General features: G+C 44.3%; 1 protein-coding gene and 1 long non-coding RNA gene across 6 annotated transcripts in view; one reads left to right on the top strand and one right to left on the bottom strand.

Moving 5' to 3' along the window:
* The window catches only part of EML4 (EMAP like 4), a 160,598-nt gene extending 144,974 nt beyond the window's left edge, over window positions 1-15,624 (top strand). For 4 of the 5 annotated variants that reach the window (XM_072770390.1, XM_072770389.1, XM_072770388.1 and 1 more), the window contains 4 exons: window positions 8,347-8,434; window positions 8,953-9,051; window positions 12,090-12,220; window positions 12,823-15,624. In XM_072770390.1, the coding sequence (XP_072626491.1) occupies window positions 8,347-8,434; window positions 8,953-9,051; window positions 12,090-12,220; window positions 12,823-13,296 (792 nt within the window). In that variant the 3' untranslated portion in view covers window positions 13,297-15,624. The remainder of the gene's footprint in view (window positions 1-8,346; window positions 8,435-8,952; window positions 9,052-12,089; window positions 12,221-12,822) is intronic. The other variant, XM_072770391.1, reaches the window with a different exon arrangement.
* On the bottom strand, window positions 9,530-22,965 carry LOC140601456 (uncharacterized). Its single transcript, XR_012004445.1, has 3 exons — window positions 22,894-22,965; window positions 18,779-19,114; window positions 9,530-10,306 (listed from the first exon to the last, which is right to left on the bottom strand). It is a non-coding gene; the product is annotated as an uncharacterized lncRNA (long non-coding RNA).
* Window positions 22,966-23,336: the final 371 nt, after the last annotated feature.

Genomic DNA, 23,336 nt, shown 5'->3' with positions numbered 1-23,336 from the left:
TTCAATATGTATCTCACTGTCCTGTGCTCTTAGAGTACAACTGATCCAGAAAGGAAACAACAGTGTGGGACACTGAATAATGAGAATGACCTTGGAAGTGTTGAGAAATAGCAAGTTTATCAATGCATGAGACTTGACCTTCTCCAGTTAGGCAGCTTTTGTCTTTAAAGCATTTGAAAGTATTATTTTGAGATATCCTTAGGAACTGTTAAAGGTGATCATACTGTTTGAGGCTGTAATGAAAGGCTCAGCTACTCTGCTTTTCTAATTATTTTATGTTCTATGCTTTGCTTCCAGCTGTCACTTCTCCTTGCTGTCTGCTTCTACCAGCTGGTCTTACAGTTTCATATGAACTGCTTTTATCTTTTGTCTGCTAGGGTATATAAGACAGACAGAACTGAGCTAATGCTGATTTTGCCACTTATTAGATTGAGACTTCAGACAAGTTCATTAACTTTTCTGAGTCTTATCTTAGTTTTATTATCTTAAAATTGGACATAATAACAGCTCCTACTATATAGGATTGTTGTGAGATGAGGAATTACTCTCAGAGTTGCAAATACAAATGTTTTCTATTTTATTTCCAATACTTTCTTTTACTAGTTAATATTTAAGTAACCACCATAGATGCAGAAGTATATTTAGAACTTTAGAAATTGTCTCTCTCGGGCAGCCTGGGTGGCTCAGCGGTCTGGCGCCTGCCTTCGGCCCAGGGTGTGATCCTGGAGACCCAGGATTAAGTCCCACATCCGGCTCCCTGCATGAAGCCTGCTTCTCACTCTGCCTGTGTCTCTCCCTCTCTCTGTGTCTCTCATGAATAAATAAATACAATCAGGAAGGAAGGGAGGGAGGGAGGGGAAAAAAGAAAATGTCGCTCTCCTAAATTAACCAAGCAGTTGGAGCCTGTCCCTCTTCATGGCATCATTTTATGTGCAAATGTCCGTTGAGATGACTGGTACCCAAGAACACAAAGGAGTGCTTCTTGGTAGAGGGCAGCTGGCATGCCTCATCAGTAGCATGCTTGACAAGGTTGTTAGAGGCGGAGGCCTTGCTCACAGTCATAAGCTAAGAAACAAAACAAGTTCCATTTTAGAGAAATGGACTTAATTCATGCAGGTTCTCCAGAGCTGTATTGTAACATTCCAATTTACAAAAGCTATAACTGGTGAGGGACTAAATCCTAGTTTCTTCTGACCCATCAGGTTTTTTTTTGTTTTTTTTTGTTTTTTTTTTTTTTTGAGTAAGCCTCAAGAAGCCAACTCAGAATCAGAATGGTAGTTTATTCATTTAAAATAAAATATATAGGGGCGCCTAGGTGGCGCAGTAAGTTAAGTGCCTGCCTTCAGCTCAGGTCATGATCCCAGGATCATGAGATCGAGACCTGCATCAGGCTCCCTGCTTGGTGGGGAGTGTGCTGCTCCCCCTGGTTGTGCTTGATTGTGTGCATGTGCTCTCACTCTCTGTCAAATAAATAGAATCTTAAAAAAAAAAAATTGAGGGGCACTGGGGTGGCTCAGTGATTGAGCGTCTGCTTTTGGCTCAGGTCATGACGCCAGGGTCCTGGGATCGAGTCCCACATCAGGCTTCCCACTGGGAGCCTGCTTCTCCCTCTACCTATGTCTCTGCTTCTCTCTCTGTCTCTCATAAATAAATAAAATCTTAAATAACTAAATAGGTATATAAATGCCAAGGACATGCATATCCTCCAGTCAATACTTCTCTTTAGGCAAAAACATATCCTCCAGCCAATACTTCTCTTTAGGCAAAAACGTGCATGTGAAAACAGAGTATAATCAGGAGGTAAGCCAGCTTGGCACCTACATCCCCAGTAGGTCAATAGCTGCCACTGGAACTGGTCTTGGTTCAGGTCCCTCTACCCTAGACTAGGTGGGTCCTATCCAGGTTTGCCTCTGTGACTCATTGCTGACCACCTTACCACCATCCCCACCTGAATAACACTTCTTTGGACAGATTCGTACATGCATTCAGGTTGTACTCTCTGCTTGCTGGCCTTGTACCAATTTGATTCTTACATCTTGGCCTTTTTCTGCTTTGAGTTATTTTGTATTGATTGTGAAGTGTAGCTTTCTGGGCGAGCTGAGGGATGGAGAGGAAGAGAATGGAGTCATCATCCCTTTATATTGTCTGTGGCAGCCTTTTATTTTCTCTTTTGTGACCTGTCTCTGCCCTCTCACGTCCCATGTTTGCCCCTGGGAGCACACTGTCTTCCTGCTGCCCTTGGGCTTTCTGCATCCCCTCTGGCACACACCCCAAGCCTACTTGACCAGATCTGTGGCATTTTCTGCCCTTAATTAGATCCTGTGATTTAGAATGACCTTTTTTTCTTTCTTTCCCATGAAAACATCCATCTTCTTAGTGTTTAGTACATATTAGAAAAAGTGGTTTGACTAAACTGTAGGATTCAGGGGTTCATGGTTGTATCATAAACTGTATAAGCAGTTTGATTTTTGAGAGAGAAAAAGCACACACATGCATGCATGCAGTCATTGGAGGGAGGGGCAGAGGGAGAGAGAATCTCAAGCAGACTTTGTGTTGAGTGCAGAGTCAGGCTCGATCAAATGACTGAGATCATGACCTGAGCCAAAATCAAGAGTCAGATGCCTGACTGAGCCACCCAGTTCCCCCCTGAGTGGTTTAATATTGTAACTCCTGCTATAGAAAAGTTTGTAAGAAGGCTTTGGATTGGGTAGCCTGGGTGGCTCAGCAGTTTAGTGCTTGCCTTTGGCTCAGGGCGTGATCCTGGAGACCTGGGATCGTCCCACATCGGGCTCCCTGCATGGAGCCTACTTCTCCCTCTGCCTGTGTCTCTGCCTCTGTGTGTGTGTGTGTGTGTGTCTCATGAATAAATAAAATCTTTAAAAAAAAAAAAAAAAGAAGAAGGCTTTGGATTCAGATAGAAGCTCTTTTCCACTTGACTTCTGCAAAGCCCTAAGGATGGGGCTGGCTGGCCTGGGCTGGTATGGGTATGATTTTCTTTGCTTTGCATATTGGGCTTTTCTTGTAAGATTTAATATGTAAGAAAGATTTAATAGCTAAAAAGAATTTGAAGACTGTCAGTTGGTTATCTGAAATATTCTTGAGTAATAGGAGTTGAGGATTATGAGGTTTTCTAAGTTTTGTTGCTTTCCATAAAGTATTTCTTTATCTCGGCCTTTCCTGTGCTATTTTGAAAATGTACTGGAAAAGTCCTGTTACTTGTAAATTCCTTTTCTTAAAATGCTACTTTGAAATTACTTCCTGCTCATCTTCAGTGTTAGAGAAATGAGTTAAAAGATAAGCATGAAAAAAAAAAAAAAAGATAAGCATGATTTTTTTTTTAAAGATTTATTTATTCATGATAGACACAGAGAGAGAGGCAGAGACACAGGAAGAGGGGTAAGCAGGCCCATGCCGGGAGCCTGACACGGGACTCGATCCCGGGACCCCAGGATCACACCCCGGGCCAAAGGCAGATGCGAAACCGCTGAGCCACCCAGGGATCCCAAGCATGATTTTTAAATGCTGTGCTCTCTGACCTGGGCTTAAACTCTGGCTCCACCAATTCTGTATTATGTGACCTCAGCAAAGTTATGTAACCTCTCTCTGCCTCCTGGACTCACTCATCTGCTAAGTGGGTGTCCTCATGCAGGCTGCTGGGAGATTTAGAGGTTACAGTGTATGCCCTGCACATAGAACGTTCTCTGCTCAATGTTGGATGCCAGCAGCAGCAGCAGCATTAGCATTGTTCTCATTAACTGAAAAAGTAGATGAGTTAACTAGATGAGTTGTACTTAAGGGTGTTTTTCAGCATTTATAATATGAATCTATGAAAGTTCAAGAGGTTTTCTAATTATGTATAATTGTGGATTTTCCTTTAAAGAGTTTAAGAGTTCTGATTGACCTAAAGTTTCTACTCTCCTTGCAGTAGAATTAAGATGATTTTATTCACCTGAGCGCCAACATCCTGGCTGTTTGACGTCCAATTCCTGTTTCTTTTAACACTGCGAAGGTAGCATAGGAAATGAAGTATATTGAAGTTGCAGTGATGTACTGTTACAGAGTCTGTTAGGATAGGAAAGAAATGCTAGTAAAAGTAAGTGTTCTTTTTGCCAGGATTTTGGTAATTGAAAATATACATCAAAGAGAATAAAAAAGCCTTAAACTACTTAGAAATCTCCAGGAAACCAATCCATAAAACTAGTCCAATATTTCAGTAAGGTATTAGGATTCAGTGTTACTATAACAGGATATATTGTATTACCTTGTGCCTTCAAAAAATGGAGGGATGTGTTATTTAAGCAGAAGCCATCAGGAACCCAAAAACTTTCTTTATATTCTATCATTTTCCAGTCATCAGGAACCCCCCCCCCCCTTTTTTTTTAATTAGAGCTAGCCACAGGGATAGAGAGCACAAATGGTGGAGAGGGAGAAGCAGCGCCCCCACAGAGCAGAGAGCCCGATGATGGGGGGCTGGATCCCACGACCCTGGGATCATGACCTGAGCCAAAGGCAGGCACTTACTGACTAAAGCCTCCTGGGCACCCCTGGTCATCAGATCCTAGTTCCAGGAGGAAAGGATCAGAGCAAGGGGAAAGGCACTCTTCCCCCTAAGTCCATTCTCTTCAAGTTTCCCTGAAAGCACCACTCAGTGATTTCTGCCACCTGTAGCTGCAGTAGACGTTGGGAAATCCAGTGTTTCAGCTGGGTACCTAAAGCGAGGGGGTGTGGGGTGCAGAATGTGGCTTGACTAGGCGGCTGACAGTCTGTACTCTAAAGAATAGCTTTCCTTTGGGGTGCCTGGCTGGCTCGGTTGGAAGAGTATGCAACTCTTGATCTCAGGATTGTTGAGTTTGAGCCCCACATAGGGTGTAGAGATTACAATTAATAAAAACATACTTATTTAAAAAAATAACTTTCCCTTGAACCAGCAAAAGTACATCAGAAACATGATTGGGGGGGCGGGGAATCATGTTCACAATAGCAACAAAAACTGTAGATGTTTTCAGAATAAACCTAGCAAGTAGAGCGCAGGAAACATGGTTGAAAAAAAGAACTGAAAAAATAAGAGACATAGAAATGCAAAGAAATGATAAAAATACCTGTTTTCTACAAATTACTCTGTAAATTTTATAGTCTTAAACTTTCAGCATTGATAAAATGGCTCTAAAGTTCATCTGAAATTTTCCACATAACTACAAAACTATCACAGTTGGGCAGAGATAGGCAGATAGACTACTTGAACAGAAAAGAGAATCCAGAAACATTTCAGTTTATATAGAAATCTACTAGATAATAAGAGGTATTTGAAATCAGTAGAGTAAGAATGGACTGTTCTCTGCCTGCGTTTTCCAGCATCACAGCTACTAATCACAACTTTCTGTTCATGAAATTAAATACAATCCTATTCCCTGGGAGCACTAGCTACATTTCAAGTACTCAGAAGCCACAGCTAGCTCGTTGCTGCTGCATTGAACTGTGTATGTAGACAACACTTTCATTACTGCAGAAAGTTCCATTGGATAGCACTTTCCTAGATGGTAATGGAGGGTCACACCTGAATACCTTCTTAGGGAAAAGCTTAGATTCCTAACTCTAGGCCTTGCTACTTTTTAAAAAAAACTCATGTAATTTTAATATATAACCAGGGCTGCAACCACTGATGAATATGATCCTTCAGTTGACAAAGATTTAGCTAAAATATTTTATTTTTTTCAGAGTAGTTTCTTTTGGGCTCCATTACTTGTGATTATTACTATGATTATTTCATAGCAGTAATGAAAGTGTCAGCTTAGAGTACTTTACTGTTTCTTTTCAAGGAAGTATACTAGATTTTGTTCCCAACTGTGTCTGTGCCCTTGGGATAGTGTTTGAGGCTACCTCCCCCAAGCTATGCATATACCTTCTGTTGCCTGTGAGTTGGGTAAGGCAAGGATGCTCCAAGATGGTATCTGGGAAGGTAACATTATAGACCCCCAAATAGTTACATTTAATCTTCTCTTTGCCTCCTACCCATAGGAGGGGAAAAAATACTCACTTTGGTTTTCTGGTATGAATTGATAATTTCCACAAGGTCTTTTCTATATTTGAGTACTTTTGTTACTCAGGAGTTCTTTGTGAGAATACTTATACTGATTTACCTTCTAAATATGTTCTGTCCCATATAGATGAAACTACATGAATATTATATATACATTGCTTTTAATGCTCCTCTTCTTTTTAAGATTTTATTTGAGAGAAAGGGAGAGAGAGAGAACATGCACACGAGTGGAAGGGAGGGGTAGAAGAAGCAGCAGACTCAGCAGACTCCCTGCTGAGCAGGGAGCCTGATGCGGGCCTTGATCCCAGGACCCTGGGATCCTGACCTGAGCTTAAGGGAGATGCTTAATCAACTAAGCCACCCAGGGGCCCAGTGCTCTTCTAAATGATATTAAAGCCTTTTCACAACAATCCAGGTGATATTTTTAAATACTTCTACATTAGTGTGAATGCTTCCTGGAGGACTGCATTTTGCTGGCTAATCTGGCAAAATCCTTCATGCATTTAGCCAGCAGTTCTCTTATCTGAGAGGCATGGCTGCTCCTGACGCCAGAGCCAGACATCATCAGATTCCTGTACACCATGAAAAGTTTTTGTGTAAACCTTACGCCCCTGCCAAATTCAGAAAATACCCAGTAACCACATGTGTCTTTCTGGTTTTGAAATTTGATTTCTTGTGAAGTTGGTAGGTCTCCATTGTGCCTAGAAAGTGATCTCCAACCTGTTTTCTAGTATACCTCCTAATCTCTGCTGATTTCAGGAGCTTCAGAGTGCTCAAATTCATAGCATTTAAATTTATTTAAAGATATAAATATATTCAACATACAGCACCATGAGGGAGATCATAGTTCCAGACAGGTGTTGTTAAACTTTAAAGGTACTGGAATAATACTTTGTATGAATCATTAAAAACCCTACTTGAGTACTTTGAATTTTTTAATTTTAATTTTAATCATGTGCAGAAAGGTAGTAATTCAAAAAGTACAATAGAAATTAAATCTTTACCACAGACTGTAGGAATTAAAAGTGCTTTTGACTCTCCATTGACTATGGTAAATCATTAAGACTGTGTGTGATTTATCTTAGAAATCATCAAATGCTTATATAGGAAGTCAGCAGAATACAGCATTTAGTAGTTTTTAGTCTTTTTTTTTTTTTTTTTTAAGATTTTATTTATTTATTCATGAGAGACAGAGAGAGAGAGAGAGAGGCGCAGAGGGAGAAGCAGGCTCCATGCAGGGAGCCCGATGTGGGACTCGATCCCAGGTCTCCAGGATCACGCCCTGGGCCGAAGGCAGGTGCTAAACCGCTGAGCCACCTGGGCTGCCCAGTAGTTTTTAGTCTTAATTCCCACAGTGTTAGTAAAAACTGGAGCAGAAAAAGATGGTGTCTTCCTGTTCAAGGAATGTTTTAATGAGCCAGATGATCATACTGGATCCAGCTGTTCTGTTCATGTTGGGTGACTTTTTCCAAAAAATATTCTTTGGAGAGAAGAGTTTTTCTAGGAGAACTCCACATGCCTGTGTATCTGTGCCATATTCCCCAGCCTCTGGGGTGTACCATGGATGCCAAGAAGCAGCCCAGGAAAACCATACTCTCTGTGACCAACCTGGAATCCTTACTTCATTGTCTAAAATGAAGTACCTCTAAAGGGGACACCAGTGACTTGAACTAAGGCCTGAGGGTAGGTGATCTGTGAAGTGTCCTTTAAGGCACAAGTCTGCAAGACTCATCTTTCTTGGAAGGCTAACACAGGTGATAGGTGATTTTTACTGTTGTCTAGGTGGAGAGGCCGGCAGGAAACTGCCAGGTTCCAGGTGCTGCATGTTTCCACTGTGCTGAGACCTCTTTCATTCAGTTTTTTTTTTTTTTAAGATTTTATTTATTTTAGAGCTAAAATGCATGAGCAGAGGGGAGGAGCAGAGGAAGAGAGGCAAGCAGACCCCACCCTGAGCACAGAGCCCGACAGAGGGCTTGATCCTACGACCCTGAAATCATGACCTGAGCCAAAACCAGCAGTCAGACACTTAAGCGACTGAGCCACCCAGGCGCCCCTATTGCAGAGTTCTACCAGAACTCTTCATGTATGGCTGGCATCTTCACACACCTGCATCTTTGGTTCCCAACAAAATAAGGTGAAAAAGAACTAAAGAACTGCTGTGAGCCTTGGTCAGTTCTAGAGGCTGTGATACTCCTCTGCACACTTCAGGAAATCCAGTTAAATGGCTACTTAGAAAATCTATTGGTCGTTAAACTATTTATTATTCAAAATGCTAACTGCTTTCTAATAGTCGATCTGTTACTCCCTAGGGACATTCCAGCTATATCACACATCTTGACTGGTCCCCAGACAACAAGTATATAATGTCTAACTCAGGAGACTATGAGATATTGTACTGTAAGTATGAATGATCACATCCAACTGAGATGTATCTATCAAGGACGCAAATGAACGGGCTGTACAGAATTTGAATTGTACAGAGAGTGCATGCTGGCTCTCTGACTCGATAAAGCATGTGCTTCTCTGTGCGCTAAGGAATGAAGAGTCTCAAAGAGTCTCAAAGCCAAGAGTCTTTCTTGGCTTCTCCAAGAAAGCAATGAATTAATTTATATGTGGAGACATATAGTCATAAGAAATTACTCCGACTGCTGCTCTAATATGGCTCTGTATTTAACTTCTACTGGAGAGAGGAAAGAATATAATACATGGGCATTTATGCTTTTTAAAGAAAAAAACAGTTTCAGTGGAGAACAGTTTTGTAGTTTTATAAACCGTTTCTTTTTTAAGTGTGTCTTAATGTTTTTTGTGTATGGACTATAAATACAAATAAACATGACTAGTTTGAATCAGAATATACTTTCAAATACATTTGTACACAGGCATTATGATTATACTCCCTGTTTCTAAATTTAAAGGGGACATTCCAAGTGGCTGCAAACTAATCAGGAATCGGTCGGATTGTAAGGACACTGATTGGACGACATACACCTGTGTACTGGGCTTTCAAGTCTTTGGTAAGAACATGACAACTGATGGGGAAAGATGGTTTATTAGGGGTTTTATATATAACAATAATTGCTTAAATTTCCAAATGAAAAAAGAGTCTGCATGTGTTCTTCAGTGCTGTCACTATTAATGCCAGATTCAGAGAAATTCAGTGTATTAAGATCAAACCAATATGAAGTTCTCTGCAGAATCCAGCAAACTTTTGGTCCTCGATAAATATCAGACACTTTAAAGAAATTTACATAATAGCACAGACTGCCTTCCCATTTTTTTCCTCCAGTTGAAAATTGAAGCATTTTAATTTGTAAGGGCATTATTTTTAAAATAGCTTTATTGAGCATACTATGTAATTCACCTATTTAAAGTGTACAGTACAGGTATGCCTCGGTGGCTCAGTGGTTGAGCATCCCTGGGATCAACTCCTGCATCAGGCTCTCTCCAAGGAGCCTCCTTCTCCCTCTGCCTGTCTCTCTCTCTCTCTCTCTCTCTGTCTCATGAATAAATAAATAAATAAATAAATAAATAAATAAATAAATAAATAAATAAAATCTTTATTTGAAAAGTAAAATATACAGTACAGTGGTTTTGGAATTGTAGTGTGTTTGAGAACATTTTCACCACCCCAAAATGAAACGTTCTATCACTCCTCACCTCTCCCTCCCTCTGCCCCCAGCAGCCACTAATCTACTTTCATTCTCTAATGACTTGCCTATTCTGGATTTAGTTCATCCACATTGTAGCATGTATCAGCACTTTGTTTTATGGCTGACTAATACCCCCTTGTATGCATGTAACCACATTTTGTTTATCCATTTATCAGTTGATGGACACTTGGGTTGTTTCTAGTTTTCAGCTAATAGAAATAATGCTCCTGTGAACAAGTATGTGAGAGTTTTGTATAGACCTGTTTTCATTTTCCCTTGAAATATACCTAGGAGTGGAATTCCAGAGTCCACTGGTAACCTTGTGTTTAACCTTCTGAAGTACTGTCAAATGTTTTCCAAAGTGGCTGCACCACTTACATTCCCACCAGTGATTTAAGAGGGTTCCGTTTCTCCACATCTTGTCAGCAGTTCTTAGTCTTGTGCATGTGAATGTCCAGGTGGCTCAGCACCATTTGTTGAAATATAAAGGCATTTTTAGTAGACATTATTTAAAGGCAAAATTTGGAAATCACTGATCTGATGTTTTAGATATTTCTTGCAATCTTTTCTGTGACAGTTTTCTAAATCTTTCCCAGTCTGGGTGATCCTTCTGAAAAAGCTATAAGACAAATGGAAAAGTTAAGATAATAAGGCCTTGTCTGCAAAGAATTAAAAAGAGATGTTCTACTCAGTAATTAGAATGCTGGATATATTGGGGGGGGGGGGGGTGTCTCTATACCTAAAGCAATGTCCAGAACATTAGTATTTTCCCTTTAACCACATCTCTACCTTCTGACAGTGGGGCTCTCTCCTCCAATCTGATTGTAGATGAGAACAGTTCTTCATGCTATGTACATTAGAAAAATAATCCATTATAGGCCCTTGTTCTAAACACAACTGCTAAAGATAGAGGCAAGTAAGGGCTAGCAAGAAGTTAAAAACAACCCTGACTGAGCCAGGTACAATTCCATTATTCTGGGTGAAACTGAAACAGTAGCCAATAGCTGGTAATTTACCTTGGTCTTGTAATGAAACAATATTTACTTAAGAGATGTCAGTTAAGAAGTGTTTTGACTTGTTTTAGCGAATTTATCAAAAACTTCTTCTCAAGAATGGCACTGAACCAGCATATCAGCCCTTCTGTATGCAATAATTTCTATCTAATCCTAATAGAGTTTTGTGCTAATTATGTTGAACATGATCACCAGTGCCTCATAATGACTCAGAATAATTAAATTTGTTATGTCTCTGGACGTAAATAATATTTCTATGAAAATTCTATGGGATAGTATGGTAGACTAGTGGATGGCCTGAGCATTCCATTAAGAAAGAATCTTCCAAGGCTTTCTTGGAAGTGCCTGCCTGAAAGGAACAGCAAAGAGAGTGTGTACATTTTACACAGCTTCCCCAGAGTCTACTTTGAAAAACTACTGCTGTGGCTTAGTTTCTGCACCTTGCCATACAACTAGCAGAATTTCCACTCCACCTAGAAACTTTGTTTTGTTTAGATTTTATCTTTATTTATTCTGAGAGAGACAATTTTGTTTCATCGCCTTTTAAAATTTTTATTTTTTGTTACTAGAAATATTTAACAATATTGGTGTCAATTTAAAATTGTAAATATCAAAAACTTAATAGTGAAATGCATCATAATTAAATTTATGATGCAACAAGCAATATTTTCAGGGCTTCATTTGAACATAAATGCATCTAATAGGAGTTACTTAAGGAAACAAGAAATCAACTTTTAATAATTCCTACCCTGGCAAATAATTAAATCACTAGGAAAATATGAAAGAACCAGTGATTCGGTAAATGTGACTTGGGGGAGGGAGGGAGAAATTAAAAACAAGCACAGAATTTAAACTCAAAGACTGTTTTGGGATGCCTGAGTGGCTCAGCAGTTGAGCGTCTGCCTTCTGCTCAGGGCGTGATCCCAGAGTACCCGGATCAAGGCCCACATCAGGCTCCCTGGAAGGAGCCTGCTTCTCCCTCTGCCTTTCTCAGTCTGTCATTAATAAATTTTTAAAAATAAAATCTTGAAAAAAAAAAAAACCCTCAAAGCCTGTTTCTTGTTGGTCTTAAAAAATAGGTGTTATTTCAGTGGGAAGAGCTTATATGCTGAGGTGAGTTAAGCTAAAACTATTTGTTAGCACCACCTGCTGGTTACTAGTGAGTACTTTTGTGCCTTTATATTTTCCATCTTGAGACTATTTTCACTTAATTTTACTAGATTTGGGGTAGAACTTCATTCTTATAATGAAGGCACTAAGAAATGTTCAGGCACTAAGAAACAGCTAAGTTTGAACACAGATGAAAATTAATAAGATTCCAAAATCCATGTAGCATCACAGTTACATTTTAGACTAATTTTTCTACACCCCGGTGTTTCCATATCAAAGGTGTCTGGCCAGAAGGATCCGATGGGACCGATATCAATGCACTGGTACGATCCCACAACAGGAAGGTGATTGCTGTCGCTGATGACTTTTGCAAAGTTCATCTGTTTCAGTATCCCTGCTCCAAAGCAAAGGTAAAGTCAGTTTAATAAAAACTAGTGTTGTAGGGCCTTTTATCGGGATATTTTTGTGTCGATGGTGAGAAGAGATGTGTAGAGTTACTCATCACTGCCTGTGATGCCCTGGGTCACAGGGGAGAGCACCTTTAAGCATCCAGGCTGGCACTGCGTATTTACTTCTTCACCAGTAAGGTCAAGGAGAAGACCATTACAGAAGACGGCTGATGTTTCATTCATTTTTGTTTATCAGTAATTTTTTTGGCAGGTTTAAATGTCTCCTAAACCTACTAAAATATAAAGCTCCTAGAGCCGTTTCCTAAATCCCCTCCAGGCTTGCCCGTCTAGTAAACCCTTCCCTACCTGTCTCAGCAGAAGAGTTACTAAGCTCTGACAAGCGTACCCAACTGACATCCGGAAAAGACTGGTTCATTAAGTCCAATTTATTTTGTTTCTCCCATAGAAACAGGTATTAAAAGGAAATTACTGCTAGCTCCATTCCTCAGATTTGATGACTCTGGCTTTGATTTGAATAACCTTCCTTACCAAGTCGCTTCCATTGCTGTAAATAGGCATGTAAAGACAGAGGTTAATTTTCCTGTCTGATTTGTTTCATCTAGGCTCCCAGTCACAAGTACAGTGCCCACAGCAGCCATGTCACCAACGTCAGCTTTACTCATAATGACAGTCACTTGATTTCAACGGGTGGAAAAGACATGAGCATCATTCAATGGAAACTTGTAGAAAAGTTATCTTTGCCTCAAAATGAGATTGTACCCGATGGTACTCTAACCAAAGCCCCCATCTCCTCCGTCGAAAGTGCCGTGCAGTCTGATACTCCCACACCACCTCCTTCCCAGCCCTTAAATGAGACAGCTGAAGAAGAAAGTAGAATAAGCAATTCTCCCACACTTCTGGAGAACAGCCTAGAGCAGACTATGGAGCCCAGCGAGGACCACATGGAGGAACAGAGTGAAGGGAGCAGTGAGGACTTGGGTGAGCCTCTGGATGAGGAGCCATCCAGGGAGATCAGCAAGGAGCAGAGGGCAGCCCCTCCTCCAGAGGACCAGCAAGACCCCGCACCCCTGTCTTAACCCCAGGCCTTCAGCATGACTCTTCTCCTTCAGCTACATGTGATCCTGGGATAGAGTTCAGATGACAGGCTGGGGAGTAATGGAGATAGATCACTAGTGATGCAGATCTTGGTTCCCGCGTGATCTGTTTTCAGTACTCTTTACCTGCGGTCTCTCAGATGCGGCCCATCTAAAGGTTCAGTTTGGTGGGTGTGAAAATGAACCAAACTCTAAATAACAGGAAAGACACACATTAATTTCTCAGAAATTACTGTGTATGTAAGTGGTATGATGTAAATACTGGAAACAAAAACAGCAGTTGTATGGATTGAAAAATCAACCCCTTGTTATCTGAACAAGTTTTCTTCAGGAACAACCAGAGGCATCACAAACACTGTTACTCATCTACTGGCTCAGACTGTGCTATTTTTTTTCCCTGATGCAGAAAAATGAGAAAACAAAAACAAAAAATACTCTCTCACTGAGATATCCTCCCACCCAAATGACTAGTAGAAATTTTTTAGTTAAAAACTTCAGTATTGCCGCGAGCAGTGGTGTTGCCTTGAGTCCTAACGCCGTTTCCTCACACTACCGGTAGATGTCCAGATGTGCTCATTAGTCTACTGTCTGGGTGCTGCCTTTTCTAAGTCGTCATGATCATGAGGAACAGTCCCTTCATTTCTTGTGTGCAAATCTATTTCATCTTAGAACTAAGAAAGCAGTGGTTTGTTAAAGAGCTTTTAATGTATACTAAACCATTAATACTCAGAAATAATGGATTCCTCCAAGGATTCCTTTACTGGCCTAAACATTTTTTTAATGTTTGGCATTCAAGTGAATGGAAGAAGAAAAACCGCATGCCTATAAAACTAAGAATTACTTGGCTAATTTTAGCTTAGCCTTCCTCATAATTTGTTCCTTTGATAATAGAAATATAAATACAGTAAGTTTGAATTGGTGCTTGAAATTCATTGGTTTAGTTGTAATTTTTATACAGATTATATCGAGGGATAAGACACTCCGCAAATTACAAATTCTTTTTTATAGAAGTATGAGTAACAGTCACAGTAATTTTTTTATAAATTGCATACATAACAGACTTGCTATATATGGTCATTTTTCTCCAGTAGAGTTGTTGTAACCCTTGCAATTCTTTTTTTTTTTAACCCTTGCAATTCTGATGTGGCTGTTCTCTGCTATTTTGGGCAATGGATGTATTATGCATTGGATAGTTTTGTTGTCAGATGACTGTTTTTCATACTTACATGTTTCCTACTATAATTGCTGACATATGCATTTCTTATATATTTGTTTATACATTGATTATAAAAAACTTTGTTTTGATTTTTTGCTGAATTGTTTTGTTGTTATTAGATCATGTTTAGAAACTTTGAATGAGTTCAGAAGTCTTAAGTATAAGTATGCAAGTGTTTACGTGATTGTGCCATTCCAAAGTGCATCAGAACTGTCATTCCCTTCTAGTATCTTCTCAGGAGTAATACAAATCAGGTATCTCATCATCATTTGGTAATTAATATACAAACTCCAGTGAACTCCCAAGGACACTCACATTTATATTCACATGCTGTATGTAAGGGTGTGGGTATGTGTGAAGGGGTGAGTGTAGACACTCTGTTTGTGTGTATCTATATAGGAAGATATACGCCACATTGAAAATACTCAGTGTATATCTCTATGTGTATAGGTATATGTCCATGTATCTCTTTCCTTTTGTTTACAGTTCAAAAAAAAAAAACCTCAAAGTAGTTCTCTTCAAAAGAAGAGCGATTCCAAGCAATCCATCTTTTTTCAGTATGTTCTATTCATAATTATCAGAGAGCATCAATAAGTATATAAGGCATATATACTTGCCTATTATCAGTGTAATTAAATCATCAGGTCAGCATGTGCTATTCCCTGCAAGAAAAATACTGAGGTGAACAGAACAAGTAGTTCTAGAAGAAAAAGCATTTCTTTATGTCCCTGGGGGATACAGCTCTCCATGATAAGCAGGGAATTTATTTAGGACACCAGTCACCTTTGGGGTTGCTGTGTACAATGAGATTTACAAAATCGTGATACTCTTGGGTGGTAGTTTCAAAAGACACTACTAATGCGCAGAAAGCGTTCCAGCTCTCTATTGCTGGCAACTACTGTTTAATGGTCAATTAAATCTGTGATAATGGTTGCAAGTGGGTGGGATTATGAAATTGTAGATGTTTCTAGAAAAACTTGTGAATGAAAATGAATCCAAGTGTTTCATGTGAAGATGTTGAGCCATTTCTATCATGCATTCCTGTCTCATGGCAGAAAATTTTGAAGATTATAAAATAAAATGATCAAAATGTTTCACATGTCTTGACTCTTACTTCATTGATACTGCTAGTTTCATGACTGTCCAATTATCAGAAGACACAGCTTTTTATCAGTTGTCCGCTGCTGCTGCTGCTGGGGATACCACCGTTGCGGTCGCAGCTAGCTCCATCTCATAATGTTTTTATTTCATGTCTACATGTCCTCTAATGTTTAACACTGGATGATCCTGGCAATCTTGGTTACCTTCCTGACATATTCCTGTCACTGCCTCCCCTGGTGTCTGCTTTGTGAAGTCCTGGCTCTCCTGGCTTTCACCAGCTCTCCTGTGGTGCTTTGTGACATGTTCTCCGCACCACAGCCATAAGTTGGCTGCTACAAAGTTTTCTTTCTAAATAATCAGAATGGGGGCATTCCATACATTCCTTAGTCTTAAAAGCATGGAGATGATGGGGTTTTCGTTACCTTATTCATCTTTGGTGACTATGAATATATGTTCCCAACCACTCACATACACTAACCCCTGAGGGGCTGCCTGGGGTGGAAATTACTTCACCACTTCTGAGACAAAATGACAGGCATCAGAACAAACCCATTGAACAATTTTTTTTTTTTCCTCTTGGTAAAAAGATTCATAAAGGGGAAATTATGCAATCGATTGTGAACACACAAAGGTGGAGGTGGAACTCCTAGACAGAACTTAGGTTTCCAGCTTAAAGCTGGAACTGAAATGAAGGGAGTTCAAGAATATGTTTTTAGGAATAAGAAATTCTATATATGGGATCCCTGGGTGGCTCAGCGGTTTAGCGCCTGCCTTTGGCCCAGGGCGCGATCCTGAAGACCCGGGATCGAGTCCCACGTCGGGCTCCCAGCATGGAGCCTGCTTCTCCCTCTGCCTGTGTCTCTGCCCCTCTCTCTCTCTCTCTCTCTCTCTCTCTCTGTCATAAATAAATCTTTAAAAAAAATTCTATATATATATATATATAAATGTATACATAAAAGGACAAAAAGGACATCTTTAGGACAAAGATAATAGGCTTGAAGAGCCGCCAACAGAGGAGCACCTGTGTGGCCTGCATGCGGTGAGGAAGTGTGACCCTGTAGGCAGGGTGATGGGGAGACTTGGTAGGTGGCCCATGTTCCTTTGCTTCGATGACGGCCATGCCAGGGCTTCATGTTTTGTAACTTTAACACTTGTGCTTCTGCTATTCAGACTAGGAGAAAGACTGTTTTTAAGAGTGCACATGGGAGAAAGAGGGAAAGAGCAATCTCCTACCTAGAGCAGAGCACAACACAGGACTCGATCTCACGACCCTGAGATCATGACCTAACCGAAATCAAGAATTGGACACTTAACCAACTGAGCCACCCAGGTGCTCTGAGAAAGGTATTCTTTAGAATCAGGGAAGAAGGGGCAGCCCAGGTGGCTCAGCGGTTTAGCGCCTGCCTTTGGCCCTGGGTGCGATCCTGGAGTCCCAGGATCAAGTCCCTCATCAGGCTCCCTGCATGAAGCCTGCCTCTCTCTATGTCTGTCATGAATGAATATTTTTTTAAAAATCAGGGAAGAAGGAAATAAAAGGATTAATATTCACAGAGAATATGGACAGGAGCTAGGGAAACAAGAGGGCCTGTGTCCATCTCCATCTATGCTCCATGAGCGGGGGTTGGGGGGGGGCGGCTGGCGGGGGTGGTTAGGCGCTGCCCACGTGGACACCAGGCCCTGCCCAGGCCCCCAGGGCTGCAGTCCTCAAGGACCGCAGAAAGGCCTCCAGGCCTTTTCACCCACAAATAGATGTAACCTTTGTAAGGAGGCAGCTCCTGCTCTCCTTGCCCAATCTCAGGTCATGTTACATGTTCTGTGCTGGCCAACCTTTAACAAAGAAAACATGAATTTCTACTCTACGCTCATTAATGAAACCCTATAATAACCCTGAATGCTCTAATATAAAGGTGGCAAAGGAATAAAGAGAAAAACCCCAAACAGACAAAAAGTTTCACTCCTCTGGACACGTCGGCCTGTTTCATTTCTGTGACTGAGGGTGGCATCCTCAGGAGACCACGGCTTCCTGAACTGGTTATGTTCCTGTTGGGTTTTGTTTTAGCCAAAACCAGAACTTCGGCAGAGAAAGTCACCGGTACCACTTCTGTATCTCAAAGGACAAAAACACGAAGAGATGGGCGGGAACAAGTGCTCCCTGGCTAAAATAGCTCCCCCCCCCACCCCGCCCCGAGTTGCTATTCAACAGTAGGAGCTAAGCTTTGTGTCACTCGTGCTTCACGTGTGCCAGCTCGTTCGTTGCGACAATCCTAGACTCGATTCTCCATTTTATGCACAAGGCAGCCTGAGGAACGGAGAGGCCGGGTCACAGCACTGAGCCAAGACTGGAAGCGCCCCTGCAGCGCCCGTGTGCCCTGCGCTGGCGCTTTGTCCTTGCTAATACGAAGACTGATCAGGGTATGCCCCGAAGGGCAGCCTGAGGAAAGCTACAGAGCGATTAGCCTTGGAAAAGGCAGCACTGGGCTCTGAACAGAGTCACACAGTTGAAGGGACCCTGCTCGTGCACAAGGCCCCTCCTGCCACCCCTACAACCAGAGCGCAAGACGGAGAAGCTTCCAGGCCCGTCCACCATCCTGTGGCACCTGCTGCCAGCAGCTGCCTACCCTTCCTGCCTTCCTTGGCCGCAGTGAGGCGCATCTGTCCTCGGTTCCTAACACTTTAAACCTGTTTGTGTGGACAGGCTGCTCCCTTGTTTTCCAACCTTTGGGCAATTTCCATTATGCTGAAAAAGCAGCGTAGCCACTTCTGTCTTTAGCCAAGTGCATTCTCCACTTTGTCCTCACCGCCCCCCCCCATCTTCTCCCATGAGCCTGGAGGCTCTGCCAGCCCCATGCTCAGCCAGAGGCCTTTGATCATGCACCTCCTCCCCCTCAGCAGTGTAAACATGTGGTCCTGAAAATAGATCTTCCTAGAGAACCACCCATCGACAGAGATGAATACACGTAATTACGGTGCTGATGGCCAAACAGCTCAGTGGGATCACACAAAATCAGCTCCAGAGGCAGGTTTCAACTCCTGGCTGATTTTACCTTCACCAGATCTCGCTAAAGGAACAGAAAACAAAGAGGGGGCCAGAAGCAATGGCCTCACATAGGAAAAACACATTTTCAGTAAAAAGCAAAGCCTTCATACCTGTTCATCCTGTTTCATTCTTGACGTGCCTGCAGCCACGGAGCCAGAGGGAGTCTTTGGAGCCAGCCTCTGCACGGCGATGCCCACGAGGCCCCCCGCGCGGTGGGGCTGACTTGGAAACCCGGTTGCAGGCAGGGCAACCAGGAGCTGGCGTTCTCTTACCACGTCAACTGCAGGACACCAGTTCCATTAACAGAACTGTGAGTCTCGTGTCCGGATAAGGCAGGTCCTTCCTCTTCCACCTGTAGTCTTTGGTCCCTCTACAACAAAAATGTATCGTGCTGCCAGCACCTTCCACGTGGTAGCCAGTTTGATTCCTGGGGCACGGATATGCGACTAGGTGCAAAGGAATCGTCCACACGTCAGGTGCATGTTACTAGGTTGCCTCGCGCAGGGAGCTGTGCTGGCTCGGTGGGGAATCTGACGCCGAGACAGACACAGCCCTGCTCTCACGGGGCATGTGACCTAAGAAGGTTGGAGAGACAGGCCTTGCATAGTTTAGAACTAATATAGCAAAGTCAGCCCCCCCCCCCCCAAATTAGAAGACTAACTGTATGCTCTAAGTAGCATGTCATTCGAAATGTGAAAAGTAAATACCCTTACTAAGGAATCTTGGATTGGTCATCTATTGACACCACCCATCCGCTGCTTAAATTCTATAACAACATCCAAAAGGTCAAATTTTAGTATTTAATAATAGTGATGTAGAACCCCTACACCAGGACACTGAATAAAAAAGAACTATTGACATGTGAACATTTAGACGGAGCAAAAGGGCATTCATTATACAGAGTGAAATAAGAACAGGTGATGGATAATAGAATTCCTTCATAGCAACAGAGTTTCTTGGTCATACGGTTTATCAACTCCAAGGCATTGAGAGACCCTAGAGAGGGCCTAAAAAATTTTAAGGTGTTTCCTTAAATATAATCACGGTGTTCGCTTACAAAGAGAAAAGTATCTGATTCACCTTTGGGTCCCTGTCTCCTAAGAGCATGTGCTTCTGCACACTAATGAAACACCTGGTAGAAGCAGAGGATTAGTGGAATTCCTTGATAACCGTGGCTAGTGATTGCCAGGGGACAGGGACAGGTGGGAGAGATTCCACCCCCGGGGGTTGCTTCACAGTGATGAACAGTCTGCACGCATAACGGTTGTGACAGTGATCACACAAATCCATCCATGGGATTCAAATGCATGGAATTACACACTCGCACGTATGACAGTGGTACAGACTGCACGAGATCGAGAGCGTGCATCGCTGTGTCAAGCCATTTCCTCATCTTGGTGAAACACGTTACGGAAGATCTCACCAATGGGTGGACCGAGGAAAGGGCTCACCGGACCCTGTACTGTGCCTGAAGCCTCCTGTGAGTCTACCTGTTTCAAAATACAAAGTTTAAAAATAATGATGCAGGGGGATCCCTGGGTGGCTCAGCGGTTCAGTGCCTGCTTTCAGTCCAGGGCCTGATCCTGGAGTCCCGGTCCAGCGTGGCTCTGGTGTGAAGCCATCAGTGGCATGATGAAGGTAATGATGGCTTTAGAACCCTCACTGGTTGGCTTTGATTTGTGTACTTCTCCCTTGTGTGTGGCTCTGGGCAGACCCCCCGGCCTTGTTTGGTGTTGAGGTTTCCACTCCCCAAGTCTTCTTTCAGATTTTTCTTATGGTTGCAAGCTATGCAAACCTCTTACTGTCTGACCCGTTGACCTTCAAGAGCTAAAAGTTACAGCAGGGGCAGTGAATGATTCATTGCCTAGACATTGAGATACTACCTGGCCTCTGCAGTTAATACATTTATTTGACATTTTGCATATATTCTGGGTTGCATCACTCTTTAGCACACAAAACTGCCCAACTTGGGTATGGTTGGGAAGTGAGGTCATGTCCTTAGCTCTCCTTCTTGTCAGGGTCATTGGTCACCCTCAGTTGTCCAGGGCTCCTCTGACCCACGGTTATCAAGGAATTCCACTAATCCTCTGCTTCTACCAGGTGTTTCATTAGGGTGCAGAAGCACATGCTCTTAGGAGACAGGGACCCAAAGGTGAATCAGATACTTTTCTCTTTGTAAGCGAACACCGTGATTATATTTAAGGAAACACCTTAAAATTTTTTAGGCCCTCTCTAGGGTCTCTCAATGTCTTAGAGTTGATAAACCGTATGACCAAGAAACTCTTTTGCTATGAAGGAATTCTATTATCCGTCACCTGTCCCAGTCTGGACACTCCATGTGACTGGTGGGGTTTGGTGTTTTAAGACAGGCTGCTCCTGGGTGGGTGCAGGTGGGGGAACCCTGGCCATGGCCTCTGTTCCCTGGACAGGCCTCAGGGAGGTCTTGGGAAGTCTGGGTGAGATCCGGCCTTCCCAGGAGGGCTTGTGCATAGGGAGAGGAGTGCACTGCCATTAAAGACAGAAGCGGGGGCGGGGATCCCTGGGTGGCTCAGCGGTTTGGCGCCGCCTGCAGCCCGGGGTGTGATCCTGGAGATGCGGGATCGAGTCCCACCTGGGGCTCCCGGCATGGAGCCTGCTTCTCCCTCTGCCTGTGTCTCTGCCCCCCTCCTCTCTCTATGTCTCTCATAAATAAGATCTTTTTTAAAAATGATGTAGAAACCTTGACCTTCCCTTTATGCTTTTGGAGGGAACATGGACAAGAGAATGGGCCTTCATACAACCACCTTTGGAAAATTTCCGACCTTGTGCTCGAGGAACTCCCCCTGCAGGTCAGATGAAACATTGCTGCTTATCGCGCAGCGCCCTCCGCGGCCTTTCCGCGCGGCTCGCGGGCTGTGTCGGGGGTGGGGCGGGGGCGGGGGCGTGCAGGACCCCCCCCCCCCGGGGGCAGAGAGCCCGGCGGCGCATCCCGGCCGGCGAGGCCGCGGGCCAGCCCCGAGCACCGAGGACCCCCTGGGCCGATCGCACGGCGCCTGCGGGGCCGTCCTGCACCGCGGCCTCTCCTGGTCTCCCGCCGCCTTCGGGCTCATTTGGAAACTCCCCTTCTCGGAAACCCCCTCCTGAAGTCGCCCCCCCCCCCCCACCCCGCCGCCTCCGGAGTCACCTTCCCTACTCAGAACCAATCAAGTGACAGGAGAAAGAAGGGCTCCCCCCGCGAGCCGCCCCGTGCAGCACCGCCACGAGGGTCTCGGGCTTTCTCCCGGCTTCGGCGGCGGAGCCCACGAACACGTCCCCGCCGGGATCCCTCGCGGGAAGGCTCACCAGGCCTTGACATTGCCCTTTACAGGAGGAGCGGAGCCAAGAGCCCCCCGCTCCGCCTCCCCTGGAGGAACGTGGGGGCCTCGGCGCTCACAGGCGCTCACAGGCGCTCCTCACAGGCCCTCCTCACAGGCCCTCCTCACAGGTGCTCACAGGCGCTCCTCACAGGCCCTCCTCACAGGTGCTCACAGGCCCTCCTCACAGGCCCTCCTCACAGGCCCTCCTCACAGGCGCTCACAGGCGCTCACAGGCGCTCCTCACAGGCCCTCCTCACAGGTGCTCACAGGCGCTCACAGGCGCTCCTCACAGGCCCTCCTCACAGGTGCTCACAGGCGCTCACAGGCGCTCCTCACAGGCCCTCCTCACAGGTGCTCACAGGTCCTCCTCACAGGCCCTCCTCACAGGCCCTCCTCACAGGTGCTCACAGGCCCTCCTCACAGGCGCTCCTCCCAGGCGCTCCTCCCAGGCCCTCCTCACAGGCGCTCCTCACAGGCGCTCCTCACAGGCGCTCCTCACAGGCCCTCCTCACAGGCCCTCCTCACAGGTGCTCACAGGCGCTCCTCACAGGCCCTCCTCACAGGTGCTCCTCACAGGCGCTCCTCACAGGCCCTCCTCACAGGTGCTCCTCACAGGCCCTCCTCACAGGCCCTCCTCACAGGCGCTCCTCCCAGGCCCTCCTCACAGGCCCGGAGCCTGCCCCTCCTCGGGCAAGTGGAGCTGGAGAGAGGAAGCTAAGCCGGAGAGGAAAGCCGTTTTCCATTGTGGGCTCAGGTGAGTTTAGGTGCTACCTGGCTGCCCCAAGTGCCCGCCCCCCGGGTCGGGATAGCCTGAGGGTGACGGCCTCGCCCACCCAGAGCCCCCGAGGCACAGGGGAGGCGCCCCCTGGGAGCTGGGGCCCTGCCCCTACCTGCTGGGTGAAAGATCCGCTTTGGGGCGACGGGGACGGGCGGGGTGGGGGGCGGGAGCGAGCGGCTGCGCCAGCGCCGGTCCCAAGGGCTGGCTGGAGCCTTCGTCACAACACGCAGTGTTTGCCCTGGAAGCGATGAGAGCACGACAGACGGTCAGGAAAGCTAGGGAGGCCCGCAGGCGGCTCCGCTAATAACGCCGCCGTGGAGGGCCGCCCGAGCTGAAGTGGTTTCCATGGGAAACCCACACATTAAGATAGAAGAAAGTTCTTCTAAATTAAATGACAGTAATTAATCATCTATTTTAATTAAATGTTATCAAATTTAAACACAGGGATTTGTGGGGAAGGGCTGTCAGGAAACCACAGACGTGGCCATTTGCTCCGGTGGGAGCCGCGGACAAAGCCCAGGACACTTCTCAGGTACAGGGGTACAAGAGTTTTCT

This window comes from Canis lupus, chromosome 12, assembly GCF_048164855.1.
Source record: "Canis lupus baileyi chromosome 12, mCanLup2.hap1, whole genome shotgun sequence".
Lineage (NCBI taxonomy): Eukaryota > Metazoa > Chordata > Mammalia > Carnivora > Canidae > Canis > Canis lupus.
This window is presented reverse-complemented; position numbering and strand designations above follow the sequence as displayed.